We start from the raw sequence: 13,184 nt of genomic DNA on the forward strand, positions 1-13,184 counted from the left end.
GTGCTCTCCTGTCAACTCCAGTACTCCACCAGGACGAGAAGAGCAGCTGGAGTCAATGGGAGAGCAGACCCCCAACAACCTTCCCGCATGAAAGACACTGTAGTAAGTACAGTGACTTCAGCTGCGCTATTTGTGACAAGGCCAGAGGTGAAGAAATGTCTATTCACACATATCTCTGGAGTTAGGTGTCAGGACACTTGACACAGGTCTGTGTGTCTATGCCCTGAGGTGGAAACATTGATGCCCAGGGACCTTTTATTGCAAACACCAGGGGTGTGTCTAAACTACATGGCTCCATCGATGGAGCCATGTAGATTAAGCTGATCGGGAGAGGGAAATGAAGCTGCGATTTAAATAATCGCAGCTTCATTTAAATTTAAATGGCTGCCGCGCTCTGCCGACCAGCTGATGATCAGCTGTTTGTCGGCAGATCGGGGCAATCTGGATGCGCTGCGGTCGACAAGGAAGCCTTTGTCGACTGGCCCAGGTAAACTTGGTTTCACGAGGCATACCTACACCAGTCGACAAAGGCTTCCTTGTCGACCGCGGCGCGTCCAGACTGCCCCGATCTGCCAACAAACAGCTGATCATCAGCTGGTCAGCAGAGTGCGGCAGCCATTTAAATTTAAATGAAGCCGTGATTACTTAAATCGGGGCTTCATTTCCCTCTGCCGATCAGCCTAATCTACATGGCTCCATCGACGGAGCCATGTAGTTTAGACACACCCTAGGGTGCCAAGTGAGTTGAGGCACGTCTGTGGTTAAGTGGCAGCTGAATGGGTTATTTTTGTGGATCCCAGTGGAGCCTCATTTTAAAATTTAGGCCACAAAAGAGGCAGTTAGGCACCTAAGTCCTTCTGTGAGTCTAGCCATAAGAGTTCAATGTTCTCTGGTAACCATTTTGTAGCCCAGAAATAGGTGTTCCCATAACACCTGCCTGGGAAAGCCAATTAACAGTTGCAATCCTAGCTTGGATTATTATGATCAATAATGCCATAAGCCTTAATCATGCTGACGCTGAGGGTGAAAGCTTACACAAGGTGGCACTTTATAAAGGCTGCAGCACTGAGAATAGCATAGCCAGCTTCTGCTCAAATGTAAAAAGGAGGGAAATTTCAACAGGGGAGCCTCAAAGAAAACAAAACATACTTGTAAGACCAAAAATACCTCTGGAACTGCAACCATGAATGGAACAGAGGGCCCAAATTTCTATGTGCCCATGTCCAACAAGACTGGGATAGTACGGAATCCATTCGAGTATCCTCAGTACTACCTAGCTGAGCCATGGAAGTTCTCTGCACTATCTGCTTACATGTTTCTGCTGATTCTCCTTGGCTTCCCTGTCAATTTCTTGACTCTGTACGTCACCATTCAGCACAAGAAACTCCGGACCCCCCTCAACTACATCCTTTTGAACCTGGCTTTTGCTAACCTCTTCATGGTCTTTGGAGGATTCACCACCACCATGTACACCTCAATGAATGGTTATTTTATCTTTGGGACAACAGGCTGCAATATTGAAGGCTTCTTTGCTACATTGGGTGGTAAGTTTTCTAACTGTGTAAATAACCAATAAGCAGATTTAAAATCTCCTCCTTTTGGATTTCCCCCAATATTTTAGAAAAGGGAGAAGTATCAGATGGTCTCAATGTGCACCCTAAAAGGGAGCTGGAATTGGGAAATTAGATTGTAATTTGAATTAAGTTAAAGCTATGATATTTCAGAGCAAAAAGTAAATGGGGGAGAAGCAATAAAGCACCATGGGGGAAGCATAGTCACTGAGTATCCTGAAAAATGTGGAGTGTAGGATTGACAAGTGACCTGCAACAGATTTTTAAATGTTTGGTTTGTATCCTTTTTATCTTGTTCTTTTAATTTTAGAAATAACAAATCTGGTTATCCCTGGTGCTGCCTGGAGACTTTCTGAGAATCTCAGCTGATGTCTCTTGTGAACTTTCACACTCTTATTGAAGAGGCAGGGTTATTTAGCTTTTAACAAAGTCATCTTTTCTTCCAGTGTCAATTAGGCATCAAGCTACACTGGGACTAAACACCCTTCCCTTCTCAGTTCACTTTTCAGATATCTGTCTTGTGAGATCATCATTTAATTAGTTCTCCAGTTACCATACAGGCCTCATGGGTAGACAAGACCTAAATTTATGACAAAATAAACAAGCAGAAAAAAAAATCCACCTCTGTGACAACATCCTTTCCAGAAGGCAAAAAAGCCTAATTCCTTCACAGGTCCTTTTAATGCCCTACTAACAAAGCACTTGATCATGAGAGGTGCTGAGCTATGGGTGGAAATCAGTGAGACTTGTCAGTGCTCATTACCTCTTGGAATCTGGCTCATGGATTTTTGAGCAGAGATACAAATGTGGAGAGATTGGACTCGTGATAGAATGATGCAGTAGGGCACGAGACCCTGTTGCAAAATGACGGGTACAGTGATCAGTAGTACACTAAGATATTTGTGCATTCTTTACTGTATTTTAATTCAGATCTGTGACATTAACATTCCTTGAAACCTTACCTGGATTTCTTTGTCATTTAGAGACTTCCTTGGAAATCGTAACATAAGAATTAATCCAACCTCAGTCACCAACACTAGGAATTATTTTGAGGACGTTCTTTGGCCTGTTATATAGGAGGTCAGATTAGATGATCACAGTGGTCCCTTCTGGCCTTAGAATCTCTGAAAAGGGCTTAGTTACATGGCTACTCATTCTCTTCTGTTGGTAACAGTCTATGCATGTGTCTCTTTCTTTCTTTTTTACAGGTGAAATAGCTCTGTGGTCCCTAGTAGTCTTGGCCATTGAAAGATATGTGGTCGTCTGCAAGCCCATGAGCAACTTTCGATTTAGTGAGAGCCATGCCTTCATGGGTGTCATTTTAACCTGGGTCATGGCCCTGGCCTGTGCTGCTCCTCCACTGTTTGGATGGTCTAGGTACGGACTGAACATTTTCTGAAATGATGCCCTAGCTAGCATGACGTTAGCAGCAGTTAATGAGGCATTTTACATATTTCTCTAGCAGCATTCCCAAGTAAAAAAACCCTTCATTCACAAGTTTAAGAACAGACACTAATCTAATTGATTTAATTGCAGGTACATCCCAGAGGGTATGCAGTGCTCATGTGGAATTGATTATTATACTCTGAAGCCTGAGGTTCACAATGAATCTTTTGTCATCTACATGTTTGTGGTTCACTTCCTTATTCCACTGATCATCATTTCCTTCTGTTATGGGCGCCTGGTCTGCACTGTGAAAGAGGTAAGTACATCTGCTAGAGATGACCAAAAGCCTGTATCTGAAGCCTATTCTACTCTACCCCAAATGCTGGGAGATTTCTGATCCAGATCTGAACTCCAGAGCGAGTTCAAACTGTGCTGGAATGAACCATGACCCCTGAGCCAATCAGGCCTGACATTTCTGAGGGTTAGTGTGATGTTACTGTGATGTTTGTAATTCATCCCACCCCTAAAGACTTCACCACTTCGCTGGACCCTCAGTTGCAGTGTGTTCCCCAGTTTCTCCAGGGGACTTCTGCATCACTGAGTGCATGCAGAACCCATGTCCCACAGTAGATTTCTTTCTTTCACCACAAAAAATTGTGGGGAAGCAAACAAAATTTCCTCAAACTCAGGGGGAAAGGGTCACTATATGAGGAACTGCTTCTCTGTCCATCCAGTCCCCACATGCATCAAAACACCCCCCAGACTCTCACTGAGCTCTTCCCCTCTACATCTGGCCCCCCAATCCACTGTGCGCCAACCAGCTGCACCCAGACTTTCACCTCACCAAGCCCCATTCCTCCAGCATGCAGACCCCCTCAAAGCCCAATCCCCCAGAGTTCCCACTGAGCCTCAACCACCTTCATCTGCCCTTGTCCCCGCAGAGTCCCACTGCCTTTTCACCTCAAATCTCCAGTGAGCCACTGTGCATCCAGATCTCTGACTGAGCAGCTCGTACTCAGGATGCCCCACAGAACCTTCTCACCCCATCCCTGGATCCCTCCACACGTAGATCCTGCCGGGCTGAGCCTGCTTGCCCACACTTGTATCCGGGGGCAAGTGTGGGTGTGCATCTGAGGCTCTGTCCCTCTCAGATACTGTCTTGGTGCACTGGGAGTGGAAAGGCAGGGCCCAAGCATGTTTTGGGAGCAGACCCGTCTCTTGCACTGTGTCAGGGTTGGGTGTGGCCTCATTACCAAGCCTGTGCAGCAACAGGGGGCTGTGGGTGATCTCCACCTCCATGCAGCCAATGGCCAGTGCTCCCTATTGCTTTACCGAAGCTTCCACATTTATTTATTGGCAAATAAAATATGCAGAGTTTTAAAATATTGTGTGTAGAATTTTTATTTTTTTTGGCTCTGTAGTCCCTCAGGAGTGCCCAACATATCCCCCCGCAACACCATCATTATTTCAGTGGTCTTATCTCTTTAGGCTGCAGCTCAGCAACAGGAGTCTGCCACCACCCAGAAAGCTGAGAGAGAAGTTACTCGCATGGTCATCATCATGGTGATTTCGTTCCTTGTTTGCTGGGTCCCATATGCCAGTGTTGCTTTCTACATCTTCACCCACCAGGGATCTGACTTTGGCCCTGTCTTCATGACTGTCCCAGCTTTCTTTGCCAAGAGCTCTGCTATCTACAACCCAGTGATTTACATTGTAATGAACAAACAGGTAAGTGGCAAATCTCTGATGTTTTTCTGTATTGTATTTCATTTCTTAATGGTTTACAGAGAGTTATAGCATCTAGATCATATTTTTCAAGTTCTTTTTGCTCAGGGTGACACAAATGGGGCCTTTTGGATGATCTTGCTATCCTTTGTATTACATGAATCTGGAAATCATCAGGACTGTCTATTTGAAATGATCAGGTCATTAATTTAGTTAAATTATCTAGGATTATATTCTGCTTTCAGTTACAGTGGTACCACCATATCAATATACTGGAGATGTACTAGTCTAATGGACCCAGTACTAATAATATTCAGTAAGGTTAAGGTAATCCTGAGTAAAAGTTGTAGCTAGTTCTGGGAAGTGAGAAAAGTTAAGAACATAAGATTTGGCAGAGTGAATAAACCATTGTTCTAGCAAGTCTAGTTTTCACTGTCCTTACAATAGGAAATAACTGTGATATTTCAGACAGTGTGCTATGTTAGTTGTTGGTACCTCATATTTTATAGCTACCACTGCATATACTGGTACTTGATATAGAAAAATAGAAACTGCATTTACTTTTGGAACAGTAAAATGTTTAATGAAGCGTAAAACACAAATTCTCACTTGCTTATTTTGCTTTTGGAGGAACCTAAGTTTTTTACAACAGGATCATTGTTAACTTTATTGTCTCTCTATAACACCCCAAATTTTAGCTTCCAGGAGTGGTGTAAAAGAACATGAAAATAACAGAGAGGGGATGTCTGCACCCTATATGTACTAGCCAGCTCCTGTGTCTCCACTGCTAATTAGTCAAATATTGAGCAGAACACAAATTCAAGGATCAGCTCATACTTATCCCATTCAGATGACAAGCCCCATTCACTTCAACAGGACTGTTCAGCTAAGGGACTCAATGCAAGTTCCACTGAAGAGAGTAGAGTCTTTTCCATTGGCTTCAATGAGAGTTAGATTATTCCCAAAACATACTAGTGGCTGCGTCTAGATTGGCATGATTTTGCGGAAATACTTTTAACGGAAAAGTTTTTCTGTTAAAAATATTTCCGGAAAAGAGCATCTAGATTGGCACGGATGCTTTTGCGCAAAAGCATCCATGCCCAGTATAGACGCACTTTTGTGCAAGAAAGCTCCAATGGCCATTTTAGCCATCGGGCTTTCTTGCGCAAAAAATTAAGGTGCCTGTCTACACTGGCCCTCTTGCGCATGTATTCTTGCGCAAGAGGGCTTATCCCTGAGCAGGAGCATCAAAGTATTTGCGCAAGAAGCACTGAATTCTTACATTAGAACGTCAGTGCTCTTGCGCAAATTCAAGCGGCCAGTGTAGACAGCTGGCAAAATCTTGCCAGTCTAGACTCACCCGCAGACTTTTACAAGCACATTTCAACAGACCTGAATTTCTCTAATCTGAGAGCACCTTCGTTAGCCGCAGTTCCTTGTATTTCCCCCCTCATTGTGTAGGATAGAAATCTCTTCAGGTGCATTACTGACCCGTTTGATGTGAGGATATTCACGGTGTGTAAGGTTGGCTGGCAGGTGTCGGCTGGCACCCTCTGGTTCTCTCTGCCAAACTTGTTTTCTTTTCTAGTTCCGTAACTGCATGATCACCACCCTTTGCTGTGGAAAGAACTTGCTGGGTGATGATGACGCTTCTGCTGGCACCAAGACAGAGACTTCCACAGTCTCCACCAGCCAGGTTTCTCCTGCATAGATTGCTCCTGAAAGCAGCTGATCTCAGAGCTGCCATGCCTTGTCCCATTTACATGAATGTAGTCATGTCCACCACCACCACCACCACCACCGCCGCCTGCATGAGAGTCACAGTTAGCCAGCAGGATGGACCTTTCAGTTCTGATCATAGAAACCCTTTGAACAAGGCTGTACATATTTTTTTTATTACATACTAAGGACTAGCTCCTGAGCTGGGGTAAATGTGTCTGTATATCCAGTGACTTGTATAGAGTTATGCCCATTCGCACCGGGCCACGATCCTTAGCTTCATACAGAGGAAGGGATGTTCTCTTGTCACAGAATGGAGAAGATTAGTGACACCGCAGCCCTGTGGATTCATCCTGACTATGGCGTCTGTTCTGGATGCGAACCACAGGAGTCATGGTTAGGAAAGCCAATCAAAAAGAGCCAAGACACAGCAAGCAATCTGGGGGGGGGGGGGGAAGGGAGATGAAGTATACATGTGTCACAAAGCTAGGATCACCGGGGGTGCATGAAACCTAGTGAGCAGTGGCTAGGGTTGCCATCTCTCCAGGTTTTATCTGGGCAGTTTTTGGTTTGTGTGTCTGGGTACCATTTAGAGTTGCCAGGTGCTTGATTTTTGACTGGAAAGCCTTTTTGAAAATAGGACCAGGCAGTGTTCGGTCACATGTACTGGCCAGACATCCAAAGTCTGCTAACACAGAATGGCAGGAGGCACTGTGTCATTCACTTACACCAGGCCCTGTTTAGCTAGGGCTGTCTCCTACCTCCAAGAGGCTCCTCAGCAGGCTGCAGCTCCTGTCACAGACTCAGAGCAGCAGGCGCCCAGCTCGGAGGTGGCGGGCAAAGGGGGTTGGAGACAGTTCAATGAGCGACGGTGGGGGGTAAAAGGAGTAAACAGGAGCAGAGGTTTTAGGGGGAAGAGGCAGAGAAGGGTGTGGGGGCTGGGGAAGAAGTGAAGAAGAGGTGGTATCTGAGATCTGGAAACCAGCAGCTAGAAAGGTGGCAACCCGAGCCATGGCATTTAAGGGGTTAGAGTGTGGTACGATTTGCCCATTAGTGGCATCAATAGAGCAGGCTCGGGGAGGATTCTGTTCTTTCCTCTGCCCCCACCAAAGTCCCTTGCACACCACCAGTTAGCTGCGCTGTTTACAAAGAATAGGATTTGAACCATAAGCGGTAGCTGACTTGCAGTGTGTTTGCCATAGCATGCAGCATTATATTTCCATGGTAACATGTAGTCATTTGGTTTCCCCCTGACTCCTCCTACGTGTCCATAGACCACACCCCTATAGTTCAAACTCTTTGTGGTTCTCCTGTGGTTCACCTACCCGTCTTCAGCTGTAATTTGATTTGGCATCACACCATGTAAGAGGTTTTGGCCACACTTGTGCTTTTTGAGGATTGATTGGTGGCAAATTGCTACACTTTTCTTCACTTCATAGCAAGCAAGCCATGGGAGCATATGGCCCAGAGATTTCAACATATGTTTAATGCGCTAAAAGATGGCATAATGCAACTGCACCTATGGTCTTTATTTTTAGCTCTGTTATACAAATAAGATGTTTTTCTCACCCTTCTGTGCTATCAACATTTGAAACTATTCTTATACAGTATTATCCTCTCAGATTTCTAATTCTGCGCCGCTTTGCAAGATCTGATAGGGAAGGGCTATAGAAACTATGCAACTTAAACTTTTAATAAAGAGCAATTTACAAGTACAAGTCTCATTATTTATTTTTAATTGATATTTCTACATATTCACTGAAATCTGAAAATCCAAGGTTCATGAGTCATTCAGTGGTTAGATTGAAAGCTCAGTCATATGCTCAGAGTCTGATAGATTTTTTTTTTAAAGAAAGAAAAGGAAGTTTTGTTTTTAGTTGTCCAGTTTAGGGATGTAAAATCCTGGTAAATCAGTTAACTAGTTAAACGCTAGGTTGACCTAATAGTTAACTGAATAAAGTTGGGCTCTGAGCTGCGGACCACTCCAGTTTGGCTGGAGCAGCACCCAGCCCCACACTGGATCTGGATGCCTGCTTCCAGCCCCTGCCAGGTCCAAGGCCCCTCTAGAGCAGCCCCTGCCTGTGGGGGACACAGGCTCCCCACAGACAAAAACTGCTCCTGGAACAGTCCATGCCTGTGGGGTGCCCAGGCACGTGATTAAACTGTTAATAATGGAATACCAGGTAGTTTAAAATGTTGAAATATATTGATTTCAATTATAAAGTATACAATGCCCACTTTATTTTTTACAAATATTTGTACTGTAAACAATGAAACAGTATTTTTCAATTCACTAATACAAACACTGTAGTACAATCTCTTTAACTTGAAAGTTGAACATACAAACGTAGAATTATGTACAAAAAATAAACCGCATTCAAAAATAAAACAATGTAAAATATTAGAGCCCACAAGTCCACTTAGTCCTACTTGTTCAGCCACTTGCTCAGTCAAACAAGTTTGCTTACATTTGCAGGAGATAAAGCTGCCCACTTCTTGATCACAATGCTACCTGAAAGTGAGAACAGGTGTTCCCAATGGTGTCACAACCACCATTCCAGAGGCCATGTGCCCATGCTGATGATGGATTGTGCTCAATAACAATGCAAAGTAGTCTGGGCTGATCCATGCTCATTTTCATCATTTGAGTCAGTTGCCACCAGCAAAATGTTGCTTTTCTTCTTTGGTGGTTTGGGTTCTGTAGTTGTCAGGGAGGAAAGTAACTTAACTTTCTTATAAGTACTATTGTATCACAACCCTCCTCCCCCAGGAGGGGGGACCTCAGGGCAGGAAGTTGAGGAGGGGTTGCCATATGACAGTATTTGTAAGACATTTAAGTGCAGGTTGGAGTGCTGGGGGCTCAGGATGGGATGTTGCTGTGTATGTGGGTGGAGGGGGGCTTGGGGCAGGGGGTGGCAGGTGCAGTAGTTGGTGGGGGTTGGGAGGTATGGAGAGCTTGGGTCAGGAGTGTGGGGTGGACTCAAGGCAGGGTGTGGGGGGGTGAAGGAGTTGACAGAGGGTTTGGGAGGTATGGGGAACTCAGGGCAGGGGGTGGAGGGTGCAGTTGGCAGGGGGTGGGCAGTTCAGAGCAGAAATGCGGGGGTGCAAGAGTCAGGGCAAGAAGTGGGGGGGAGGGCTCAGGGCTGGGAGTATGGCCACCATGCTGCTGGGCTGCCTGATCCCCAGGGCTGGCCAGGGTGGCAGGGACCGTGCTGCCCGGCCGCTGGATCCCCAGGGCTGGGGTAGTGACCATGCTGCCCAGCTGCCTGAGCTTCAGGGTTGGAGCCTGTGGATGCACGGTGGCTGCCCGGGGGCTGTGGGTGCTGGCTCAGGCCCACCACGGCTGGCTCGCCTCCCTGCCCCCAGCTGTCTGGGGTGGAGGATGAGGGGGGAGTGATTGGGATCTGGTTGCTGAGGATGGGCGCCAGAATGGGAGGGAGGGGCCAACTATGCCCAGTAGTAGCAAGGCTAGCAGCAGCATCCAGAGCCCCGCCCTAAGCTGACCACTCTTGTACTGGTGTGCTGCTCCAGGGCACGTCAGCTTATTTCACCTCCAGTCATTTCCTCATTGGAATCCTGCTCTTTAAGTCTTCGGAAAGCATGTTCCAAAACTCATTCCTCTCACATTTTGGATGGCACTTCAAATTCTTCAACTTTGGATCGAGTGCTGTAGCTATCTTTAGAATCTCACATTGGTACCTTTGGGTTTTGTCAGATCTGCTGTGAAAGTCTTCTTAAAATGAATGTGCTGGGTCATCATCCAAGACTGCTATAACATGGAATATATGGCAGAATGTGGATAAAACAGCCAGAGATATACAACTCTCCCATCAAAGAGTTCAATCACAAATTTAATTTATTAATGCATTTTTTATGAGCATCATCAGCATTGAAGTACGTCCTCTGGAATGGTGGCTAAAGCCTGAATGGGCATATGAATATTTAGCATATCCAGTACATAAATATCATGCAATACCATCTACCAAAGTGTCATGTGAATGCCTATTCTCACTTTCTGGTAATATGGTAAATATGCAGGTTGAAGCATCTCCTGTAAATGTAAACAAACGTGTTTGTTTTAGTGATTGGCTGAACAAGAAATAGGACTGAGTGGACTTTTAGACTCTAAAGTTTTACATTGTTTCGTTTTTGAGTGCAGTTATGTAATCCCAACCCCTTATATTTGCAAGTTTCACTTTCACCATAAAGAAATTGCACTACAGTACTTGTAAGAAGTGAATTTAAAAATACCAGTTCTTTTGTTTATCATTGTTACAATTCAAATATTTGTAATCAAATATAAAGTGAGTATTGTACACTTTGGCTACATCTAGACTGGCAAGATTTAGCGCAAATACTCTAAATGCAAGAGTTTTTGCCTTAGAGTATTTGAGTAAGAGAGTGTCTATACTGGCATGTGCCTTTGTGCAAAAAGATTTGCTTTTGCACAAAAGCATCCGTGCCAGTGTAGACGCTCTCTTGCGCAAGAAAGCTCCAATGGCCATTTTAGCCATCGGGCTTTCTTGCGCAAGAAATTGATGTTACCTGTCTACACTGGCCTCTTGCGCAAGAACACTTGCGCAAGAGGACTCATCCCTGAGCAGGAGATTCAGAGTATTTGTGCAAAAAGCACTGATTTCATACAGTAGAACGTCAGTGTTCTTGCGCAAATACTCACAGCCAGTGTAGACAGGCGGCAAGATTTTGCCAATGTAGACACAGCCTTTGTATTATGTTGCAACTGAAATAAAAACAATTGAACATGTAGAAAAACATTCAAAACTATTTAGTAAATGTCAAGTGGTATTCTATTGTTTTGTGGTGTGATTAAACTGATTTAATCACAATTATTGTTTTTAATGTTTTTTGAAATTAATGTGAGTTAACTGTGATTGACAGCCCTAATAATTTCCTATTCTGCTCTAAGCACACCTTCTTTTGCTGTGACTCTGCTTTTCTGATTTCATAAAGCATTTTTGCTCCAGTATTAACTGGAGAATTTTGTTTCCTTTTGCTTATAATTCAGACAAATATTCTGATGGCACTAGAAAACACTGAGATGATGGTGTCCTAATTCGCAAGAAAATAGTTTATTCTTCCAATCAGAGTGAATTTAGCAACAGCGTCAGGTGGCCAGTTCCCTGCCCTGTTTATCTACAGAACCACCTGGGTCACAGCAGTATAACCTTTCCCTAGCCTCCTTTATATGTGTGCCTTGACACTCACTTGGAAGGACATCTGGCAGGGTAAAAGAGCAATTCAATCAGCGTAGTTCATGCAAGTATAGGCCTTTCTGCTGATGGCACTTCCAATTGTGATGGGGATGATTTTGGGATGTGTACAATAGGGATTTGACTGAGACTATTGCCTCTTTTTCATATAGGCCTCCAACAGTCATCCAATAGCAATTCCTGGCCTAGTTACTCAGGTTTGAATCAGCGACCAAGTGTGAAGGGTTTAAAGTGCTCAGTGCTCTACTGGGGGGTTGGTACCAGAACCATTAAGCTATGTAATGTCTCCTTCAGGTGCATCCTTGATTTATTGAAATACCTCTGTCTACAGACAGCTGGGGTGAATCCAGGGTTTCAAGAACAAACCAATAATCATGCTGAAATCCCAGCTGGGAGAAGCAGTTGAGCGTGCTGTTGAAATGCTTTTCCTTTTCAAAGCTAGTGAACTTGCACCGGAGGCTCTAGTTCTCCACGCCTTCCCACTGCCAGATGTTTTCCTGAGCAGCTCTCTGAATGACTGTGGAGAGTGAAAGAGAGAGGTTGTGCTGTGAATGGTCCTCCATCAAATCCTCATAGAGTCATGGAATTCCTGCCCAGACAAAAACTCCCATTGGATTAGATCGTATGCTGCTGTCCTGGACTATAAATAATGACACCAATCTATTCAAAACGAAAGACTTAGCTCCTCCAAATGAAGCAGGCAGGAAGAAGGAGATGCTGCTCTTCTGTTATGCTAGTGCTTGTAAGACACTCTGACGCAATGGTGAGGGGTGCAGTGTGAAAGCTTAGTTAGAGATGTTATTATTTGTTGTTATTTCTCTAGTGGTGCCCCATTGCAGAAGAGCTGTACACATGCAGCCCACTTGTTAGTGAGTCTGCCAAACCATCCTCTGTGCCCAATCTGTAGAGGCTAGTGTTATATCGTTTGGAGTTCCACAGTTTAGAAAGAAATCACTGGAAACACAGAGGCTGTGTCTACATTGGCGCGATCTTGCGCAACACTGGCCGCTTTTGCACAAAAACTTGCTGCCTGTCTACACTGGTCGCGAGTTCTTGTGCAAGTAAACTGACATGCTAATGTATGAAATCAGGGCTTCTTGCACAAGAACTCTGATCTCCCACTCAGGAATAAGCCTTCTTGCACAAGTGTTCTTCTGCAAGAGGCCAGTGTAGACAGGCAACATGAATTTCTTGCGCAAGAAAGCCCTATGGTTAAAATGGCCATCCAAGCTTTCTTGCACAAGACAGCGTCTCACCTCTTACACAAATGCACATGCCAGTGTAGACGCTCTCTTCTGGAAGAGTTTTTGAACAAGAACTCTTCCGCAAAAGAGTTCTTGCACAAGATCATGCCAGTGTAGACGTAGCTAGAGAGCTTGAGCAGTTGCAAGTGTCCATTTATTTCATAACACAGAACTAACTAGAACCAGCCCAAACCGGCTGGGCTGACCCTAGTGACCTAGCTCAGTTACTGTCACAACAACAAGATCTTGATCTACAACAACCCAATACAGAACCATTAGAACTCTGTTACATCTCCAGAAGAGAGCAT

The 13,184-nt window shown here is 44.7% G+C and overlaps 1 protein-coding gene across 1 annotated transcript; it reads left to right on the forward strand.

The window, feature by feature from the left end:
• The first annotated feature begins 795 nt into the window (after window positions 1–795).
• RHO (rhodopsin) lies at window positions 796–6,837 on the forward strand. The gene is made up of 5 exons (XM_006132837.4): window positions 796–1,544; window positions 2,780–2,948; window positions 3,108–3,273; window positions 4,446–4,685; window positions 6,271–6,837. The coding sequence occupies exons 1-5, from the start codon at window positions 1,184–1,186 to the stop codon at window positions 6,391–6,393; spliced, it is 1,059 nt and encodes a 352-aa protein (XP_006132899.1). The 5' UTR covers window positions 796–1,183; the 3' UTR covers window positions 6,394–6,837.
• The last annotated feature ends 6,347 nt before the right edge of the window (window positions 6,838–13,184 follow it).

Source organism: Pelodiscus sinensis, chromosome 11, assembly GCF_049634645.1.
Source record: "Pelodiscus sinensis isolate JC-2024 chromosome 11, ASM4963464v1, whole genome shotgun sequence".
NCBI classification, from domain to species: domain Eukaryota; kingdom Metazoa; phylum Chordata; order Testudines; family Trionychidae; genus Pelodiscus; species Pelodiscus sinensis.

Bases quoted from the DNA above. Each gene is read 5' to 3' on its own strand.
- RHO (XM_006132837.4), top strand. From the start codon at position 1,184: ATGAATGGAACAGAGGGCCCAAATTTCTATGTGCCCATGTCCAACAAG. The intron at 1,545-2,779 runs GTAAGTTTTCTA...TCTTTTTTACAG, and splicing joins CTTCTTTGCTACATTGGGTG to GTGAAATAGCTCTGTGGTCC. The intron at 4,686-6,270 runs GTAAGTGGCAAA...TTTCTTTTCTAG, and splicing joins ACATTGTAATGAACAAACAG to TTCCGTAACTGCATGATCAC.